The sequence below is a fragment of the Phocoena phocoena genome, chromosome 11 (genome assembly GCF_963924675.1).
Source record: "Phocoena phocoena chromosome 11, mPhoPho1.1, whole genome shotgun sequence".
Classification (NCBI taxonomy): Eukaryota; Metazoa; Chordata; class Mammalia; order Artiodactyla; family Phocoenidae; genus Phocoena; species Phocoena phocoena.
Genome location: NC_089229.1, coordinates 53378837 through 53401599, shown reverse-complemented (window position 1 = coordinate 53401599; position 22763 = coordinate 53378837). Strand labels below are relative to the sequence as shown.

The 22763-nt window shown below is 45.8% G+C and overlaps 1 protein-coding gene across 1 annotated transcript in view; it reads right to left on the bottom strand.

The window, feature by feature from the left end:
- Positions 1 to 22763, bottom strand: part of PPM1H (protein phosphatase, Mg2+/Mn2+ dependent 1H) — a 257523-nt gene that overhangs the window by 16721 nt on the left and 218039 nt on the right. The window contains exons 8-9 of the mRNA XM_065887438.1: positions 19592 to 19699; positions 1564 to 1715 (exon numbers count right to left, since the gene is read on the bottom strand). Of these exons, the coding sequence (XP_065743510.1) occupies positions 1564 to 1715; positions 19592 to 19699 (260 nt within the window). The remainder of the gene's footprint in view (positions 1 to 1563; positions 1716 to 19591; positions 19700 to 22763) is intronic.

Below are 22763 nucleotides of genomic sequence, written 5' to 3'. Positions count from 1 at the left end.
CTCTTTTCAAGTAGAACCATAGCATACTTTAGCTGATTACTATCTCCACTGGCCAATTTATTATGCTGTTTTTATTCAGTATTTTATCATTTTTAACCACATATTAGACATTCTTATTGCAGTTTTTATATAGTTAGTATATGTTTAAGTATACCTATTTACTAATAGCTTAATAATCCATCTTACTTCTCAGTCTTCCATCTGGGATCATTTCCTTTTCTTATCTGAGGACATCCTATAGAATCTTCTTCAGAGGAGGCTGGATGGCAGTAAAATTTCTCAGTTTTGTTCTGCCTCAAAATGCTTTTACTTCATCCTCTTTATTGATATCTTTACTGTATATAAAAATTCTAAAAATTGAGAGCTGCTTTTCTTAGCCAACTGAAGATATAACTCCACGGTCTTGGCTTCTACTGTTATTTTTGAAAAGTCAGCTATCACTGTAAATGCTATTCTTATGTATCTGTTTTGTCTTTCTGGCTGCTTTTAGTATCTTTTTTGTTTAAATTCTTCCGTTTCATTATAAAATATCTACTTAAAATTATCTCTTTCTTTCTTCTGCTTTTGAGATCTGTTGGGCTTTCTGGATCTTAGGTTTAATATCATTCCACAGTTCTGGATTGGAACTTTTTTTTTCCCACTTTCTATAGTATTTCCTTTTGCAATTCTTTTTAGCCTCTTAGTTATCTTCCTAGTCTCAATCTCACTTCATCCTTTCCCTCTTTGTCTCTTTGAGCCATATTCTGGATTGTTCAGATCAGTTCTTCAGTTCATCAGTGTACCTGTTCAACTGTCTCCAATCTGTTTAATCCATTGAATTTGTAGTTCCTATTTTTATATTTTTCATCTCCAGAAGTCCCATTTCTTTATTTTAAAAATCTGTGCAGTCATTTACAGTCTTTTGACCTTATGCATGATTTCAATGCTTTTAAAAATATTTCTGAAACATGTTAAAATATTTATTTATATTTTTTGGCTGATAAATCCAATAATATTTACAGGTCCAACTCGGCTCTCTATTGTTTCTGCTCGTTTTCACTCACGGTGATTTATTTCCTTGTGTTCTAAGAGAAAGGTGCCTTTCTCCAGAGGGGATTTCTGTTTACTTCTGAGTCACCTAGGGTTGTTTAGGATGTTTACACGGCCATCATGTTATAAGGAATCCCTACTTTAATCTTTCTCTCCTTTCCCAATGTTTCTTGAAAGAAACAGTTCCTCAATGGATGGAAATGAACGCTGGGAGCATTTGCTATCATTCTTACGAGGAGGATCACAACGTGGGTTATTCCCACTTTGTAGGATATGAAGGAAGAATCTGAGAAAGATATACTGCTGAAATATCTCACAAAACAAATTCTTTACCACCTGTATCTAGGTTTAACTTAAGGAGGATTTTTATTTGGCTGTGAAAGTACCTCTAATAAGAAGTGTAGTCCCTTTTGCAGCTTGGTTACTAAACCATCTATATCAGAATGAATGATGAAAAGTGCAAGATTATTATTTATTTCAGTCACGTGAAAGACTGCTTAAGGAACAACCCTCCAATCACAGAAATGCACAAACCTGTGAGGGTCATCTGGATCACAGTTAGGGAGAAACTGAGTGACTGCTTCTGCCACTTCTTCATTTGATAAAACATCCCAGAGTCCATCAGTGGCCAAGATCAGCACATCATCTGCTCCATGCTCGTATCTGGAGAGATCGTAGACTCTTACCTGAAATGAACAGCAATACCCCTGCTTAAGAAGTTGGGAGCATCTTATTCCCCCTAGCAGACTGGCTTCTGATTTCCCTTCCCTTTTCCCGCCCAGCCCAGTGGTTTTTAGGTGTGCGCTATAAGGCAGTTGGGTATACAGCAAGCTTTGTGGCCCAGGGGTAGCCTCCTTTGAAGACTTGCTTGTGTAGACATATCGGGCCCCAAACACAACTGTGAATGAGCCCAATAAATTAATAGTTGACAAGAAAGAAATTAACTGAAAATGTAATGCCTGAAATGTGGCTGGAACAATGACTCACAATAGATACAGCGGTAGCGAGAAGAGCAGCCGGAGGCTTGCTGCCTTCCTTCCTTTGCACATCCATCCGACAGACATTTATTAAGGGCCTGCTCTGTGCCAGGTGATCTAAGTATAAAGATAAACAGCAGATTTCCCTGCTTCTGAGCTCTCAGTCTGCAGGGGAGATAAGGCCAGTCTAGGATCCAAGGCAGCTACTCTGCATGTATTGGTTTAGGACTAAGGAGACACACTTTATTTCATGTACTCACTTCATACCTTTTGGCTTACCTGCTCTGAGGCCCATGGGGCTGGACTTATCGCATGCAACGATGGGGCTCTGATACTACACGCAGGTTTGAGGAGCCTCAGTCTAGCCTAAATCACAAAGGACACACGCCAAGTCTGAATCTCCTAAGTGTGTCTCAACAGACTGTCCTCACCTCTAGTGCCTGGAATGACTTGGCTATTTGAACATCCCCCTCAACTCTCGGAAAAGAACATAGTGACCTTAGCAAAAAAAATAATAATAAGAATCAAGGCTTACTTGCACTAGGCCACAACGCCATGTCACCCCTACTCGGACAGGATGGGAGGGAGAGGAGTTTGGGATTTCACTGCTTTTCCCTGCTAATTTGATGGGACCAGCCCCTGCCTACACCACTTCATGAGCTGAGGACAAAGGCAGGTCAATTTCATCAATCTTCCAACTCTTTCAACCCCACCTCATTATCCTGTTTTCTAAAAACAAGTCTGAGTGAAAGGTGTAGGCCAGGGGAAGGGAGGGGAAGGGAAAGAAAGGGAAGGGAGGGGAGGGAAGGCGGATGGAGTATAGGCAGCTGTTTCCGTGTCCCATCACACACCATCACTGTCAGGTCATCTCAGATCTCGAGAGAATACAATTCTAAGAGGCCTGCAGAACGTTCACATCCGCATCTTCAAAAGCCAAGCCTCCTATGTTTTAGGAAGGTCTGCCCAGGCCAGTGACCCCCTGCCTGCCACAGGGCCGGTCCTATGGACGAACAGCCTACACCCAGCAGCAGAAAACAACAAAATGCCCCGCACTTGCCCACAGAGTTTTTGGAAAATGAGCTCAAATGAAAAACAGCCTTTGTGGCTGGTGAACAAGACGGCAACAATCAGCTAATGGCACAGCACACGGACCGCACTCAGGAGAGGAGCACTCGGGGGAAGGCTGGACTGGCTTTTAACATCTTCCTCTCAAAAGGCAGGGGAAGTGTACATTCTAGAGAAGGCACTGTGCCCTACGAGACCAAATTAGAGAAAACAGGAGGGGGGAATCTTAAGTTTACAACAGACTGGAAAGTCCCAAACGCCAGAATTTTGTCTTCAGGCTGCTGAACTCCTGTGGTTCAATTTTGACTCTAGCGGCAACTGGATCCCCTCTGCTTTACCTTCTGTGGTCCCTGGGTGTCTCAGAGCAGTGCTTCTGAAATGCTGATGTGCACAGGAATCAGCCCGGGACCCTACTAAAATGGAGATTCCAATTCACTTCTGGGGTGGGGCCTGAGAGCCTGCTGCATTTCTTTTTTCTTTCTTTTTTTTTTTTTCGGTACGCGGGCCTCTCACTGTTGTGGCCTCTCCCGTTGCGGAGCACAGGCTCAGCGGCCATGGCTCACGGGCCCAGCCGCTCCGCGGCATGTGGGATCTTCCCGGACCGGGGCACGAACCCGTGTCCCCTGCATCGGCAGGCGGATTCTCAACCACTGTGCCACCAGGGAAGCCCTGAGAGCCTACATTTCTAACTTGCTCCCATGTGATGCTGCTGGTCCCTGGACCACACTTTGACTACTGAGGCCGCGGAGGAGTCCTACTGGTCTGTAACAAAGAATCCAAGGGCTCAGTGGCCTCTATGATGCCTGTGTAGACTACCCCGTAGGGGAGGCTATAGCGAGGATAGCACATGTCACCCCTGGGCTCCTAATTTCAAGTCCTATGTCACTGTGTTGTTACTTCCAGTGTGTAATAACTTTGCTTGCGGAAGACTGCTCGCTTCTTATTGGGGTAGATCTACAATAAATTTCTGTGATACTTTGAGCTCCACAGGATAGAAAATGTTTCTTATAAAGGGAGGTAGGGAGATGTGGATGTCAGGTGCTTGTAGCACCTTCTGCTTCTAGCAAACTAGGAGATGCCACCTGCCCTGCAGCTCCTTTTAAAAGAGAGGTTTCTAAGGTCAAAGATAACAGCCATTTCATTTCAGGACCTGCCCCGTGTGTAGGGTGCCGAAATCTCTTCAAGTGCTTTCTGTGGCCCCCCAAAGCGTGGAGATTTGAGTTGTTTTAAGCTGAAGCTGTTTTATTCAAATGGAGATCTGGCCAACAAAACGGATGTGGGTTGATAAACAGCAACATGTTATAAAATGTTCCTCTTCACTTCCATCAATAAATTGAATCCTTCCCTAATTCCACTATTCACATTTCCACACATAACCCTCTAATGCAGTTTCCTTGGCCAACATGAAAATCCCTTTCAGTACCATTCTCCAAGCAATTCTTATGTAAATAATAAACAGCTAGTCTCAACCCTATTCCCTGAAGCACTCTCCAATTAACATCCTTTTAGGTTTTTTTTTTTTTACTGCTACCCTTTGTTTCCTGCCCTTTAGCCAGTTTCCAAAGGACTTTGCCAACTTTCCACTTACAACTCGTGTCTTATACATTAACCTGTGATGCAGAACATTTTGTGAAAACGCTCTCAGAAAAGCCGGACTGCCATGCAAGGCATCCAACTGCATGCTTATCCTCCCCAGCGGCTAGGGCTTCAAAGGATTCCAGTGGGCTCTGGAGACCCGACCTTCCCTCCCCGAAGCTGTTGCAGGGCCTCCTCAATCAGACCACACTCACCTCCCCGGACCTCCCTGTTCCATTCCTCAAATAGCTTCTTAATGTTCGGGAAGCTTCACATCAAAAGTAATGGGCTCTGTGGCTCCCCAGGACTCAGACATGAGGAAGACAGTCTCTGGGAGGGGAGAGATACGATCTGCAAAGGCCTTTGTGGGAAGGGGGTCTGGAGAACACGGGCAGGGTCCTAGTGGCTCCTTCCCGCGTGCCCATCTGCCAAGAAAGGCCACGGGCATCCTGAGACTCTTGCCGTTTCTCAGCGCAACAGAATTTGAGCCGTGGAGAGATGAGGCTGGGGTGGATCCATCTGCCCTCCTGGACCCTCCATGACATGTTTATTGAGCACTTACTATGTGCCAACAGCTGTGAACAAAAGTGACAAAGTCCTCACAACTTCTAAACTAGGTGCAATGACACACAAATAAATTACAATGCCAGAAGATGACAGGTGCTTGAAGAAAAGTCAGGCGGGTAAGGAGAGTGACAAGAGAGCCATTTTAGAAGATGTGGTTAAGGCGGGTGTCTCCGGAAAGACACCATGTGAACAGAGATCTGAACCAGTGAGGTGACTTTCCACAGGTCCCTTGCTGTGCCTCCCTTTCCTTCCTTTTGGGGACCTGCCACTCCTCCGGATTAAGAGGATGTGGACAGTGTTAGACTGCTGGTGAAGAAGAGAGGCTGAGGGGGACGCTGCCAGAGTAACCCTGAGGAAGACCTGAGGATTTCCCTTTCTTTTCCTTGGTCCTCTGCAGACACAATCCCTTTCATGTTCACGAGCACAGTACTCACGTATTTGTACCAGTCTGGGTTCACTTGTCTGTCTCTTCCATGTGAGTAGTTATTCTCCAACTTTACTTTAATGTATTTAAGAATCACTTGGCGTGCTAATTAAGATTCAGGGACCCACCTTTAAAGATTCTGATTGTGTAGATCTTAGCCCAGGCATCAGCCTATGTAAACAAGGGTAATTCCAATGCAAGTGATGGGGGAACCTCACCCTGAAAACATGGTCTTAGGCAATAAGCTCCCCTGAGGCGAGGTCTGAGTTGTCCCATTTGTTTCTGCCCCGCCCCCCCACCCCACCCCAAACAGAGCACAGAGCCTAGCTCTTGGAAACCACACAATAAACCACCAAGGGAAGCATTTCCCTTGCTGGACATGTACCCTTGTCCTGCTTACAGCGAACACCCTGAGAGCTGGTCACCGTCTCTTCCCCCCAAACTCAACCTCTGGAGGCCAGAGGTCCCATTTTGCACTTCTTCTGTGGGCCTCGCCGTAACTTTCATAGAGTAAATACCACTAGATCTTCGGGACATACTTACTGAGACAAAGAATAAATGGGAAGAAAAGAAAAAGAATTCATATGAGATCCATTCCGAAGACCCCCTCAGCTCGTGGTGACCCAACCGTTTTAGCTTGTCGACGCCGACGCTCCCAGCAGTCGTCGAACTGTGGTGCGCTGGTATTTACCAGGAGTAGCAGAGACTCTTTCCTTTTCGCCCCCTATCCTCAGGGGAGCTGCTAATAAACAAAAACCACTCAGCGTTCGGGAGGGGAGGGGCAAGCAGGAGGAAGTCTGGGGTCACCAAGGGTCGCGGCTAGTATACGCCCCTGAGGAAGCCAGGTGCTGACGGCTCTCACAGCTGCCCCCCGACTCTAGGGCACAGTCACCCTTACCGTCGTCACCGGGCGCTGCTTTACGGGGGAGTGGAGACAAACAGCTCTTTAATGCGGTGCCTCCGCTCAGCTGGCTGCTGTCTCAGTGCCTGTCTAATATCTGTTCGCCCTTTTGCTCTGTTACTGAGGAAATTTCAGGGGCCTGTGAGAGCTCGTGCTGCTGTAAGCTGACGCTGCTTCCTGAAGCCACTGGTGTTTTTTGTTTTTGTTTTTGTTTTTTTGCGGTACGCGGGCCTCTCACTGCTGTGGCCCCTCCCGTTGCTGAGCACAGGCTCCGGACGCGCAGGCTCAGTGGCCATGGCTCACGGGCCCAGCCGCTCCGCGGCACGTGGGATCTTCCCGGACCGGGGCACGAACCCGTGTCCCCTGCATCGGCAGGCGGGCTCTCAACCACTGCGCCACCAGGGAAGCCCCTGAAGCCACTGTTTAAAAGAATCCATCAGTTCTTCCATTTGCCCAGTCTTGGCTGCTCGTCTAGGATGTCCTCACGGTTCTCACATCTTTATCAGCTCAGCACGTCCTCCAAACCCTTTTTCCGTTTAAGTACTTGAGGTAGGATGAGGTGAGCCAGGAGCTCAGGTCCGGCTGTGTGCAGAAGCAGAACCCTCCCTGCCTGGGTTAGTAGGAGCCCTCACTTCAGGTCTCTGCTTCTAACCAGCCTTGGGACTGGAGACGAGTCCTTTATTTCTTTAGCTCTCAGTGTTCTCATCCCTGAAATCATTGTTTAAAAAAATGGAAAAAAAAATACAAGAAAAATAAATATTATAACACCCACTCTACCTTTCTCACAAAGCTGTTACAAAGAACAAATGAGAGGGCTTCCCTGGTGGCGCAGTGGTTGAGAGTCCGCCTGCCGACGCAGGGGACATGGGTTCGTGCCCCGGTCCAGGAGGATCCCACATGCTGCGGAGCAGCTGGGCCCGTGCGCCATGGCTGCTGAGCCTGTGCGTCTGGAGCCTGTGCTCTGCAACGGGAGAGGCCACAACAGTGAGAGGCCCGCGTATCGCAAAAAAAAAAGATCAAATGAGATAATGTGGAAGAGAACTACAAATTCTAATGCACAGCATGTTATTTTTTTTACGGCTCTGATCTCAGGGCAATACACCTGAAAGTAAGCTAGTTGGTGAAAGGAGATGAGTTAAGGACGAGCCCAAGGGACCTGGTGTTCATTTCCTAAAGTCTCACTTAAAATTGACAGAGATTGGGACGCTCAATCATGTTTTGGCAGAAAAGTCAGGTGGTCCCCAAGGTAAAGGCTGCCAGTAGGTGGTAGAAAATAAGAAGAGTACAAACTCTTTTCCTCTTCACCCGCCATGGCCAACCAACCCAAAAGCTCAACCTGCAGAACGCTGAACATAGCACTTATACCAGAAGAAAATAAAACTCTAGCATATTTCGTCACAGTGGATTATTTCAATACTGGCATGCTGGCAGGCCACCAAGACTGCACTTGAATTCTCTGTTGTGATTCTGTCTACACTAGATGATGTCATGAAATACACACTGAATTTGGTGGCAGAAGACTTGGGTGTGAGACCCACCTCTGCCCCTTAGTAGTTAGGCAAAACCACTTTGTTCACTCACATTTTAAAATCTCTTGACAACCTGCCGGGAATATGAAATGAGGAAGTACTGATTTACCAGATGGGGAGCATCAAGGAGGGAGGACTTTGGGCACCACGTGCCTTACACGGAGAGGGAACTGCAGGGGCCAACGCCTGGGGGTGAGAGAGAAGGCTGGTGTGCTAGGGTGGCTTTGCGTAGTTTGGCTTGGCTACAGTACTGGATTTCCACTGGGGAGTGGTAAGGGATGAGGCTTCTCAAATCTTCAGCATCTCCCTTTGTGAAATGAAAGGTCAGGATGATGCGGCCACTGGGGATGCTTATGGCTCTACCATTCCCCGACTCTTTCATCACAGGATGAGTTCGACCTGGATGGGATTGACCACATGACCTCAGAGCGTCTGACTGCAAATGAATCAAGGGACATTGAAATATGACAGATATGTTGGCTGTTCCTCCTACCCCAAAAGAAGCTGGTTGTTGTGGCTGTGGGTATAATTTTCTATGTGAAATGCACCACAGATATTCTTGAGGCTTGGTGTTTTTCTTTTTTTTTTTGGAGTCTACAGACAAAATAAACATTTGCCTTTTGAGGGTGGATACCATCTAATAACTGAAAAAGCTGCTAAACCAGCTAAGATATTAGGTGGTATAGAGAGTCTAAAGTTGTACCCAGTGGCTGGCCGCGATAGCGTAAGGCTTTCATTTTCTCCACGTGAGGCCAGAACTTTACAACTTTGGGAGGTAAGCTATAGAGGAAGGAATTTCCTTTACAGATGGGGGCACTCCTATCATCTACTCCTTTCTCTGGGATTCCAATGGCTTGTTCACCACAGAATCCAAGCCTCACTGACTGGATCAGTGAACAAATGGACTTGAGTCCAGCTTGTTAGTCATGTGAGGATTACGTTTGTGTCCATTAAAATGCCCGTCTGCAGAGATCAGGGTCAGAGGAAATCCCAGCCTGTGAGTGAAAGTACGTGGGTGCCGTGTAGACAGACTGAGTCATGTCAAATCCATTTAGGAGGTGGGGGAGGCAGATACAGAGTGACCGTCCATCCCTGTTTGCCTGAGATAGTTTGGGTTTATGCTGCTTTCCCAGTATAATTATTAATAGTGTCCCCACTGACTCCCAAAAATGTCCCGGTTGAGAGGGTAGGTTATCTGGTCTCCCGGCGTGTAAATGATTAAATGACTACTGTTCCTTATTCTTGTAGATGCTACTTTTGGCCATTGGGACTAAACATAATAACGACACTGTGTTACTACTTCACAGGACTCGTTTCACAATGGCAGGATTTTAGGGATCTCCAGGGAGCAGGAGAGCAGGTTACTGTGTATCTTGCCTTAGAAGAGGAGACCAAATCAGCCCTGGTAAGCTATGGGATACCTGTCCCGTGGCAAAGTTGACCCCACTGCTTGCAAGCAGGCCAGGTCTCGGCAGACCTACGATCAAGCAGACAGTGAGGTGTGCAGTAGCCCTAACCTACCAGCCTAGAACGGAGCCACAGGCATGGTGAGAATGAATCATGCAATCTAGGACTAGAGCATGGATGACTTTAGGATTATTAAACTAAAGTTCCTGAAACACAGCGAAGAACAGCTTATGACAGTGTTATTCAAAGAGTGGTCTTTGGATCACCTGCTGCAGAAGTGTCTAAAAATGTGAAAATTGTTAGGACCCCACCCTACACCTAGTGATTCAGATTTTCAGGAAGTGGATTCCAGGGGTTTGCATTCTTAAACTCCTCAAACTATTCTTACATGAGGTAATACAATAAATTAATGCAAAAAAAAGAGAAAGATACTCACTAGAAACATTCAAGTGAAATTATTACTGTTCAGGAGAGGATCAGAGGGGAATAATCTCCAATGAGAAGGAATGTTTGACACAATATACATGTTGGCTTCCCTTGTGTGACCACAAATTTCAAAAGCTAGACTTTTTGGTGTGTGTACAAGTAAATTTCAAATTGTGGTTTTATTCAAATAGCTGGTTAGCAAATCTCAAGACAGCTCCTAATGGGAACCATCCATATGGATGACACACAGGTACATCACGAGTGATTTTTTACAGCTAGAGTGGAGAATTAGAGATGGAGATGGACAGGCTAGGGCGTGAAGTCTCTCCTGTATGTATAAGGTCACATGGTACCAGAATCAAAGAAAGCAGTTCTATACACTCTTAACATGTGATTGTTTTTCCCCCAGACATTTTCAAAGTGGTGGTGGTGATGGGAGGGGAGCATATGCCCCCAAGGGGGCATCAACCCAACTGAGAAGCAGATGTATGAGATGCTGCGGACATGTGGGACTAGAGAAGAGAGTCAGAAAACTGCCCATAAAACTGAACTCAGAGAACATAGAGGAAAGTGGTGGTTTTCAGGAGCGGGGGGGGGGAGAGAAATGGAGAGATGATGGTCAAACGGCACAAACTTCCAGTTATAAGATGAATAAGTTCTGGGAATCCAAAGTACAGCATGGTGATTATAGTTAAATATAATGTGTATGTACTGTATTATATACACACACACACACACACATATATACATACTATATATAATGTATATACATAATCTGTATGTCATACCGTGTTACATACCTGCAAGTGATACAGAAAAGGAATGGTAATTAGTGATGCGATAGGGGGGTTAGCTAACACTACCGTGATAATCATTTTGCAATACAGCTGATCCTCGAACAACTAGGGGGTTAGGGGCGCTGACCCTCTGCGCCGCTGAAACTCTGCATGTAACTTATATAGTCAGCCCTCCGTATGTGTGGTTCCTCTACATCTGCGGTTCAACCAAACTCACTGTGTAGTACTGTAGTATCGGGTTGGCCAAAAAATTCATTTGGGTTTTTCCATAACATATAGAAAAAAAATCCATATATAAGTGGACCGTGCCGTTCAAACTCATGGTGCTCAAGGGTCAACTGTATGTAAGTATACACATCCAAACACTGTACATCTTAAATTTATACAATCTCATATGTCAATTATATCTCAATTAAGACTGGTTAAAAAAAAAGAGTGCCAAATACAACTTCTGTAAATTATCAAAGTATCTTTAGACAGAACTCATCATTTTCCCTTTGTGCAGGGGGATCCAGGGTTTGTAAGGCCTGAAGTTTATGCAATTTGGGGAGTGTTTTTTTCCCCAGCTTTACTGAGAAACAATTGACATACATCACTGTATAAATTTCGGGCATACAGCATGACGGTTTGATTTATATATTGTGAAATGATTACCACGGTAGGTTCAGCTAACATCCACCTTCTCATATAGATGCAATAAAAAGAGAAAACAGAAGAATAAAAGGAAAATGTTGTTTTCTTTGTGATGAGAACTCTTAGGATTTACTCTCTTAACTACTTTCCCATATATTGTACAGCAGTACAATATATGGGAAACTATAGTTATCATGCTGTACATTACATCCCTAGTAGTTATTTATCTTATAACTGGGAGTCTTACCTTTTGAGCACCTTCCTCTAATTCCCCTTTGTCCCCACCTCTGGTAGCTGCAAGTCTGATCTCTTTGCGTTTTGGTTTTTTGTTGTTGTTTCTTGGGGGTTTTGTTTTTGGTTCCACATATAAGTGAGATGATACAGTATTTTTCTGGGGAGCTCTCTTTAAGAAAAAGAACACAGAAATAATTATGAATACAAACTTAGATACTAATGTGAATGCTTATTAGGAATGAGAAGAGAAATTGCAACAGATTACTGGAACCATGGAAAGTGAGGTCCCTTTCTTTTGAGAAATGATTGCAAGGAAATGATTCCTGATTGTAACCTTGCCTCTCCTCACCACATAGAACTGTCTACATTTCCCAGTAACAACCAGAACTCCTTGAAGGTTGGTCTGAGTGAAGGACCCTGATACTTACATTTAATTAACCAGCATCACTGTAAATCTGCCTCTACACTGCAAACTAGGTTTCCTTTCTTAATTAACTAGGTAAATAACTAATGCATCAACTTATATTAGTTGGCACTGGAAAGACAGAGGATGATTACTCTAATCCTCAAGTTTTCACAGCAGGGAGGACACTTCTACAGGAAGGCGATGGTAGAAGGTCTCCAAAATGACCACCATCACTTCCTTCCCTCCCTGTACAAGCACGCTGCTCCTCTCATCAAGGGTAGATTCTAGTTCTCCTCTCCTCAAATATGGACCCACCTTAGCGATTTCTTTAATCACCAGCATGTGGAAGAGGTGATGTTCTGGGACTCCTGAGGCTAGGTCTTAAAAAGCTTTGTAGCGCTTCCCTGGTGGCGCAGTGGTTGAGAGTCTGCCTGCCGATGCAGGGGACACGGGTTCGTGCCCCGGTCCGGGAAGATCCCACATGCCGCGGAGCGGCTGGGCCCGTGAACCATGGCCGCTGGGCCTGCGCGTCCGGAGCCTGTGGTCCGCAACGGGAGAGGCCACAACAGTGAGAGGCCCGTGTACCGAAAAAAACAAAAATAAAGCTTTGTAGCTTCTGCCTCAGTCTCTCAAACCACTCCTCTTGGGATGTTTCCTCTCAGAATCCAGCTGCAGTAATGCCAGGAGAAGCCAAAACCACATGGAGAGGCTGTGTGTAGCTGCCTCGACCCAACACTCAGCTGACAGCCCACATCAACTGCCAACCACGTGAGCGAGCGGTTTCGGACTTGCAGCCCATCTAGCCTTCAGATGACTCCAGCCCCAACTGATAGCCAACTGTGACCACGTGAGAAGCACCCAGCTCAGCCCATTCAACCCGCAGAAGTATGAAGGATAATAATAAATTCTCCTGTTAAGCCTCTAAGTCATTTTGTAGTCAACAGAGGCACAAAGGCATTGTATTGTGATGGGCCCCTCTCCCTATAGGATTGGTGAGAAGGGACATGGGACAGTGAGCCCGCTGGAGTTTTCTCCTTGGTCCCTACTTGTCCATAAGCAGCACCTGTCCCTCTGTTCCTGTCCTCCGGCAGGTAAATACCAGGAAAACCTCCCTTGGCGGGGTGGGGAGATGAGAGCCGGTCCGGGAGGCAAGTTTAATTTGAGGGCTGGAGGTGAGGAATAAAACGTCCATTTTGGTTTTAGATCCAAACCGCGGTTTCCAGTCTAACTTTATCCTCGCTATAAAGTTATTTTCATCCCAGACTCCTGTGTCTGTTTTTTAAATTGGTTCAGAAAACTCGGAGGGAAAAAGGATAAAATTATTTTTCCTCTTCAGACCCCAACAAGCAACCTTCTTCCTTTCTCACAGGCTAGAAAGCAAAGTTTAATTTTTTAAAAATTTCACCCTGCTTCATCCTCTAAAAATCAAGTGTGCCCTCAGTTCTTGTTACGTGGTTTTGTGAAATGCCTCTCCCGTGTGCCTCCTTTTGGCTTTCCTGGTCCCTGCCCCAGCTCAGAGCCTCACTGCCACATGGTTTCACTTCTACGGTGGCCTCCCGGTCTGCACCTCCCTACCTCTGCACCCCCCATCCACGTGCTGTTACAAGCTAAGACTTCCACCGCCACATTCACTTATCATGCTGATCCCCTTGCTGAAGACCTGATCTGCCGCCTCGGGTCCAGTTCTAGGCCCTCCATGATAATTCGCTTGATTATAGCTAATAGCCCTTCAAGCTAATCTTCCAAACATTCTGTAAGGCATCACTCATTACTGCTTCCTTCTTTTATCTTGTCCTCCCTCTCCAGGTTAGATGGTGCTCGCTCTCTCCCTTCTCTGAATTCCGCTAGTCCCTTAGGAAGCAGGACTCACAGGGTTTATGGCTGATTATTCTTTGGCCTTCCAAGTGCCCAAAATTCTGATTGCTTGAGGACATGTTCCCCAGTGTGCTCCTCGATAAACACTATTGGACTCATGTTTACTCTCTGTGTAAACAGCCAGTGAGGTTTTGTGGTCTTGATGGAATAAACGATCTAATGTTTATTACGCCAGATATTGTTTTAAGTACTTTTTATATGTCATTTAACTTGTTCCTTGCGTTCCTGGGTATAACAACCCTATTGTCCTCTTTTTACTGAGGAGGACACTGAGATTTAGGTAAAGTAACTTTCTTATAATCACCCAGCTAGTAAGTAAAGAGATAGAGCTTGAGCCCATGACTGATTACCAGGTCTGAGTTTCTAACCACAATATCACACTGCCTCCTAAGGTATTTTTGAGGGGTCTAGGGAATTTTTTAATTCCTCCTCTACCACCCAAAGATAATTACTGTAACATTCGAGAAAATTTCCTTCTCAAGACCTACATTTTTATATATGTGTATACATATGCACACAACTTCTTTACCTACTTACGATCAACTTTTTGTATATACAATCCTATTTTGTTTCACTTAATGTAGCCCAGCCGTCTCCCCGTATCACTGTGCACCAGTTATCGTTTTTTTATGAATTGGCCAGACTGCAGAAAGTACACAATACAATCAAACATGCTTGTTCCCAAAACAGGATTTTGGCTTGGGGCATGAAAAGCTACTGAGAATCAGAAGACCGTAAATGTTCAGGAGTCAACGTGAGATCTTAAATATTGTTCATGTTTTCATGGGAGACAACAGGGGAGTCTCAAACAAAATAGCCATTCTTCTCTTCACCTGCAAGTGAATACTGGGAATCCCCTGTAAGTGCAAAGGCTTCCAGAAGCCAGTGCATAAGGAAGATTAATGTTTACTGACCATCTCTGACCATGTACCAGACCCTGTGCCATGCAATCCCATAGACGTTCTCATTTGTTTTTCCCAGCACCTTGTCAATCTAGGCATTTCCACCCCACCTGCAGGAAGGGGAAAGCAGGCTGAAAGAACTTGTAGAGGTCACAGGTAATGCCGGTGCTAGGGAGGGAGTTCAGATACTAGAGCCTAAGGTCTTCCTTCTTTTAGAGAAGCCTGTTTCAGATGAAAGAAAAAAATGAAATCTAGATGAAGAGAACCAAGAATGACCTAAATGAGTGAGCTGGAGTCACAGAAAACAGCTGACAGGAATCCTGAACACTAAGGAGAGGAAAAATGAAGCCAAGAGAAAATCAGGCTCCCCTTGTGGTTCAGTGTGGCGGGGGCGGGAGGTGGGGGACTGCTGAGTTGATGGGGTTGGCTTTGCAACCCGGCCCCCAGACAGAAAAAGACCTCATTCTTCCAAGAGCCCGAAAGGGGCCTAAAGTCAAGCACAGTCCTGGAGTAGAGGCCAGAAAGCGAGAAAGACATTAAGAGGAATCCTAGCTCTAGGGAGGGCCTGTCACAGGCCAGAAATGGGTGCAGAGTAAAGAACATCTGTAGGAATAGGTCAGGAGGTGTGTGCTGGACGGGGGTGGAGAACTGCTGGAAAAGAAGGTGCAGAGTGACTCTGAATTCACAAATCCTCTCCTTCTCCACTTGAACTCTAGGGTGATACACAAAGGTTGAACAGTGATGAGCTTCATTGAGTGAGAGGATGGGAGACCTGATGGGGGTGTTTCCCTTATGGAGGAGAGGGCCCAGTTACATGGGGGAATGATGCCGTGGACCAGGGGAGGGTCAAAACGCTTCCTACGCTCGGCAGACAGACCCGCGCTGGGTTGATGGGGCCCTCCTGTGGAATTCAGTTCTCGGCCAGAGATTCCCTACCTTCGACCTGGGGAGATATGTGGGAGGCTCAGCAAACCTGGCGGCCGCTCTTTGGGTTTGGCAAACTCGAGATTTTTCCAGTGCCTTGTGTTCAGCGAAACCAAAAATGTGTTTGGCTAGGAACGCTTCTCTAATTTTTAAACCCCTGTGCATTTTTTACGTACATTTGATCCACATGGTTTTGATTTAGTTTTATTTAACTCATCAAGTCAAATTAGGAGCTACAATGATGAATGGGAACAATGCTGATTTCCAAGAAGATTTTTGAGCCTTTTTTCTTAGAACTAAATCACATTCCACCCCCCCCACACACACACATACCCCACTTCCTTGCGACTGTTAAAACTACCGGCCTGAGCTGAGTTTGAAATTTAGAACCCAAATGTGAAATAAAGATCCATGCTTGGCAAAGATGAAGCGTAGCAGGGGAATGTTCTTAGGAAGTCATGGTTAGAAAGCCAGGGTAGGCTTGGGGTGCAGGTGGGGGAGTAAAGGCAGCAAGGGAGCCAGTTATTCCTTATTAGACGGTTTAAATAAATTTACCCGGCTTTGTGGGCTCCCAACAGAAGCCCCCTAGCTGTTTCTCCAGGGTCTGACTTTATCACTGCCACCCAGGGAAAAGGAGTTTCTGCCCCAAGACCGGGGATGTGGGGTTCCCCTGTACCCATCTTTTCTTCCGCACTCCTGCATCAGAGCTGATTCAAGCTGCTCCCCCCTCTTCCCTCAGGCCTTCCTCCCCCTTTCCTAGCTCTGGGCAAGGCCTCTCCATCTGGAAGCATTTAAAATGTACAACAATTTTAATCTCGTGCAAAAGACTCTTGAGATTTACACTACATACCCATTAAGCTAAATTATAGGTGCACACCCTCATTTTGCACAATTCTGTCTGGCCTAGGGTGGCACACACAGAAGGCCAGTCCTGTCTTTCCCAATTACTTTTTCTACCACACCATCATTTTCCACAACTGCAGTCTGAGGCCGGCCGTATTTCTCTGAGGAACTCTGGCCACTAAGGTCCCAAGACAGAGGTACTCTCTTCAGAGCCCCTTGAAACAGTACTCAGTGGGTCCCTTCAACACTATGCAAAAAGATTTCCTTGAACTCAGCTTCCCTCTCCTACAGAGCCTGATCAAATTGGACAAACTTGAGTACAAGGATCATCTTGTTAGTTAATAACTGTACAACCATGGGGGAGTTAATTTACTTCCTTGGATCTCAATTTCCTGGTCTGTAAAATGGGTATAAAAACCATACACACCTCACAGAATTGTTGTGAGGATTAAATGAGATGCTGCACGTAAAAAAAAAAAAAAAAAAAGTATATCGTCCGGCCCAGACTTCCAGACAGGTGACATGAAGTTTCTGATCAACCAACTGGGATTTTTCATCAGTCCTCGGGGACTCTCCCATGCTGGCCCAAGTTTTAAGCCTACAGTCTCTTCTTGGGATCCACAGCAGCACAGTGATTGGAAGATCTATAACCTAACTGCATAGAGATCATTCTTCTGAAAACCAAACCAAACTTCTCACTTTATATAGAAAATGTGTGTGTGTGTGTGTGTGTGTGTGTGTGTGTGTGTGTGTGTATGGGGGTGGGGAGGGTGAGAAGGTTTTCACTCTCCTTTAAGGAGCAAAATGGTTATTAGTGTTTCCTGAGAAGCCCTCACCCCCATATAGTCACACTTCACCTGTGTTTTTTGGAAAGGTGACAGTACCATTTATTATGCCTGATAAATGCCTCCCTCCCAAGGGGGAAAATATAGACGTCCATGAGTCTAGTATTGGCTTGGCCAAAAAGTTTGTTCAGGTTTTCCATACGATGTTACGGAAAAATCTGAACGGACTTTTTGGCCAACCCAATAGTTATTGGTTTTCTCTGGCCAGGAGGAGTTTCAGCAGTAATTCAGGGATCCTTCTGTTGGCCAGAATAGAGGGAGCAGGGATCCACCAACTTCCAGGGACCCTTGGACATTTTATATCATAAGGGTTCTTACCATGCAGCATTGCTATGAAGGCGAAAAGAGAGACATCTGCAGATGGTAATTATTATTTCCACCAAGCTGACCTCACTTGACATCCTGGGTGATATCAGGAAATGTGCGTATCTTCCACGCCTGCTATTTACTAGAGATTTCCCTCTCTTAACCTCTTAACCTCCTGTGGCTAGATCTATTTTAGATGTCAGCCTCAGCAACAAAGGACTCTAAAGGAACTAGCCCTGCTCACAGCCCTGCCAAAGGGGTAGGTCTGGGTGGCTGATGGTACCCATCGCTGGCTCTGGAGTGGACATAGTCTACAGGCTGGGAAGTCACTTGTGACCTCAGAGAAAAGGCGAGTTGAGCCAATGAGATTCCTCTCTGGGAACGTGCAACTGGGGGAGTCAGAACCTGGCTGTCTGGTGGCAGAGACATATGGAGCATGGCTGGTCTCAGGGCTGCCTGGATTCCAGAGCCACCTTCGCTCCCATAAAGCCTGGCTCTTCAAGGGTTCTTCTTGTGGACCCCATAAATATCTCTTCCGACATCATTAAAATAAACACCTCCTTTTTTTGAGTCAGCATGAGTGGGTTTCCGTTTCCTCCAACGAAAAGAGCCTTCGCTACCAACACAGCACCCACCCTTGGGAAGAACATGCAGATGGAACTATGTCTAAACATTCAGGGATTTCCAGTGTGAGGTACAGCTTCAACAGTTAATTACACGGTATGCAAATACCGCTGGTTCCTCACTCACCCCTCCCTGGCTCTCCTCTATTGTACAAATTGCAAACATTTCTCTCACTCTCCCAACCTCCTTTGCAGCTAGGGGCGGTCATGTGACACAGTTTTGGCCAATGAGATGCAAGTGAATGTCTACTGGGACAGATAGGCTGTCCCCTCCTTCCTGCCTCGCATGAAAATGTTATGCTCGGGGCTTCTGTCACCATCTTGCAACTATGAAGGAAAAAAAGATGCAGAGGTGTCACCCCTGGCACATTGGAGGTGCTGCACCAACATGAACAGCCACCAAATTCCAGCCTCTGTGATATGTGAGAAAATATACCCCTAAACTACTATTACTTAGAGTTTTCTATCACTTAGAAGTAGTATCTTTTGTAAATGATATACCTTGAAATAGAACTTGACATTGTTTCCTGTATTATAAGAAAAATGATTTTTTAAACCAAATATATGACAACTTGTTTTTCAGTTAACTTCTCTAGACATCAACTGAATGACATCAGCTTTCTAGGCAATTAAAAATCTAAGAGGGGGGGCTTCCCTGGTGGCGCAGTGGTTGAGAGTCCGCCTGCCGACGCAGGGGACGCGGGTTCGTGTCCCGGTCTGGGAAGATCTCACATGCCGCAGAGCGGCTGGGCCCGTGGCCGTGGCTGCTGAGCCTGCGCGTCCAGAGCCTGTGCTCTGCAACGGGAGAGGCCACAACAGTGAGAGGCCCGTGTACCGCAAAAAAAAAAAAAAAAAAAAGCAAGTTCATTCTGGCTGGTGTAGGAAAACAAAGATCAGATTTTTTTTTTTTTAAGTTAGACCAAATTATAACAAGCCTTGAATGCCAAGTGACGGAGTCTGTGCTTTAGTCTCTGAGCCTTGGGGTGTTGTTGAAGGTTTCTGAACAAACAGGTGTCAGAGTAGTTGTTTAGGAAAACTGGCCTGATGGCAATATGTGGGCTGGATTGAGAAGGCAAGGAATGCCACTAGGGGCTGTGCAGCCATCTGGGTGGGAGGCCATGAGGGAAGAACCAGCACAGTCCAAGTGAGAATGGAGTGGGGAAAAGAAACAGACATGAGAGACACTGCAGAAGTACATGTGACACAAGTTGGCTACTGTCTGGATCTGGGGTGTGAGTCATGGGAAGAATAATGTAGAAAACATGTTCCTGTACCAAAGAGAAACAAAAACCTCATGCGGTACCTCTGGAGCTGAAGACAGGAATGGTTTTATGTAGATGTTGGAGTCATGCACCTTCAGGTCATGGTCCCCAAGTCCCCTGGTCACTCCAATAGTCGCCATTACTCGGGCCTAGGAGTATAAGCAGAGGGTCATCAGAAACACACACACACAGAGAAAGTATTCTCACCACAGTATGGCTGCCACGGGCTAAGAGAGAAGCAGTCGTTTTCCGGTTCTTCCTGCCCCTCTCCATGCCCCTGGCTGCTAACTTCTGTGGGTACTTGTTTCCAAGGAAGGGCCCACCAAGGTCACTTGCATAGTGGCTTTTCTAGCAATTATCTTAATTTTAATGGACTGCTGCTGTCTCATTTCAGATTTCTTTTGCAGAGACCGGAGGGAAGGGTGTCCAATAAACTAAATACAATACATCTGTGATGTCTACAGCTACTGAAATCAATTCAAACCAAATCCAACCATCTGCCCATCCCCCCATCCAGCCATCCACCCACCCATCTGCTATACATCCATCCTTCACGTGTTTACTGAACACCTGCTACGTCTCTGGTTCTGTGATAAAAGATGTAAAACCGTCAGAGGCAGATCCTGCCCACCCAAAGCTCATATACTACACTTTATGGCTGGAGAAAATAAACCATTAGCAACTCTATAACCTGTCCTGCTAACATCTTCACAAATTCCATCTGGGTGGAAAGGAACATGATGTCACTTTGCTGTAAATACACAGACACCTTATACCTGAGACCACACCATCTGTAGCTTTCTCTACATGGTTGTCCAAATGCTTTAAGGAAGCAATACGATTAAACTAATGCCTACACTGTCAGCCTAATGATCTCCTGGGAGGCCACAGATTTGATTTACTCAAACATTTATTGAGCACCTACTATGTGCAGGCACCATGCTGTGGGGGACAAATATCTAAGGCCTGGTCTCTCCTACAAAGGAACTCGGTAAGGGAGGCTAAGAGGTACATATCTAATTAACAACATATGGAATATGGCTGAGTGCTGAAAGACACATGAACAATGGGTTATATGAGTTCAGAGGAGGTAAAAATTCTACTAAGAAGTTTCCCTGGAGCAGGGGGCACTACACTTTTGTGCAGAAGGATATCCAGCATCAAAACAGGTAAACACAGAGGGATGGAGTGAAACTCATTCTGGGTGGACCAAAGCCCACTGCTCTAACACTTGGATCAGCAACACTGTACCTGGTGTAGTGTCATCGTTCAAAGACCTGAACTTGAATCCTCGCTCTAATGTTTGGGTAATAAGAATAACTTATAAATGCTAAGGCATGAATCTAACACTTTACCATATCTTCATCCTACTTCCCCCAAAAAGCTGTGGATTTTGGAGCTGGTTTCACATCAGAAGGTGGGCAGGTTTACAGTCAAGTGGAAATGAAACCGTAACACATATTTCAAAGGCAAGAATCAAAGGGGGTGAAATGCAGACACAGGAATGTGGACCTGGGGACCTCCGGTCTGGCACTGCTCTGCTGGGGGCCTGGCTTAGCTCCCTTCTAGCTGAGACGCGTTCAGCTCTAAATGTGGACATTCTGAGTCCCTTGTAGCCCTTCTCCTCTCCTTCCTGCTGTGGCACCTTCTCTGGTTGGACGTTTTAGTCCAAAGAAATCTGATATTTCTGCTAGTTACTGAATTTGTTTACATGTCCCACACAAGTCCTTTAAAGCATTGGCAGAAACTAAATGAAAAGTAACAGCAGTGAAAGTATTCTGAAACTTCTGGGGAGGCCGTGTGCAGAGAGGAAGGAGAAAACCCCTGTAAAGGATCAAGACAGAACTGATGTGTTGTAAAGCTTTCTGCAGAGATCATGGACTCCTGGGACAGAGGAGGCATGCTACTTTGGTACAGGGCATGCCTGGAGCAGACTGACGCCACAGTGGCTTTTAAATAGGTCAACAGGTACAATGACTGAACTTGTCAGCTATACATATCACAGAACTGTCAAGCCCTAATTAACTGAAATGCTGGAGGAACATGATGTCCGGGTGAATTGAACTGTTTGCTAAACTGGGAAAACCCTTGCTCTTTTCAATCTTTTTGCTGGTTAGCTTTGAAGAACACATCTATCCATTTTCCTGTTGTGCCAAGGAGAGTATACTGAACATAACTGAACAGCTTATTAAATACTCCTGCATTTACTGACGGCCTGCCATGTGTCAAGTACCAGGCTGGACAGGTACTAAGGATACAAAGGCAACAGGATGTGGTCCTGCGCTTACTGGGAGTCACTGGTTAGCAGCAGGGTAATACTGAGAATTTCAGCACCACAAAGAACTGCAGCTGCAGGCGTAGATCACTGGGCTGAGTGATGTGCATTGATGGCGCCCACTCTACAGAAAGATACACGAAACCCTACCAGGAGTAGAGCTCTACCCTGTCATGATTCTCAACCAGGGATGGGGCAAGTTAGTTTGAAAAATGATGCGTTTATTGATCAAATAGCTGTTTCATTTCCCTCCATGAAATGTCTCCTTCCAGTGAAATCACTGCTGGGCTACACTGAGCCCAAAACCTAATCCTGTGTGTTCTCTTTCACATGCACACACGCACACGCCCACACATGCACTCAAGTTCTGCCCATGAAGGCCTCCTTCGGCTTTCTTATGAGTCACTTCATCCTGATAAAAGCTATCAAATGCTGAAAGAAATTTTAGTTGAAGATTCTTTTCAATGTGACCACATTTTTCACTTCTAATTGGAACTCTCAGCGCCTAGTTGAAATGTATTCGTGTTTGGAGGAAGAATGCGATGATTCAGAAGGTGTTTGTTCTTCCTGGGAAATGGCTTCAAAGCTTCCTCACCTCTGCTCCAGGACTGGAACCCTCTCTAGTCTCTGCTCAGAGACCACTTTAAGATCAACAGCCTTCCTTAAGCTCGACAATGTTTGATTCTGACTGAGGCCCTGGGAGCTGGTGATGGATGGTCTTTGCTATCTCCGCCTGGCATCTGGTCCATGTGATCCTATAGCTTAATCAGGGTGAAACTTTGGATCCCCTTTCCATGGGGCAAGTGGAAGAGCCACCTTGCAAAGCCTGAGCTTCCGTGCTGGGATGTGAGGGCACTAGAAGGAAGTGGAAGGCCATGGCTCCACATCTGGTACCACCCCTCGCCAGCTGCGTGACTTCCTGAGCAGTTTTAACCTCG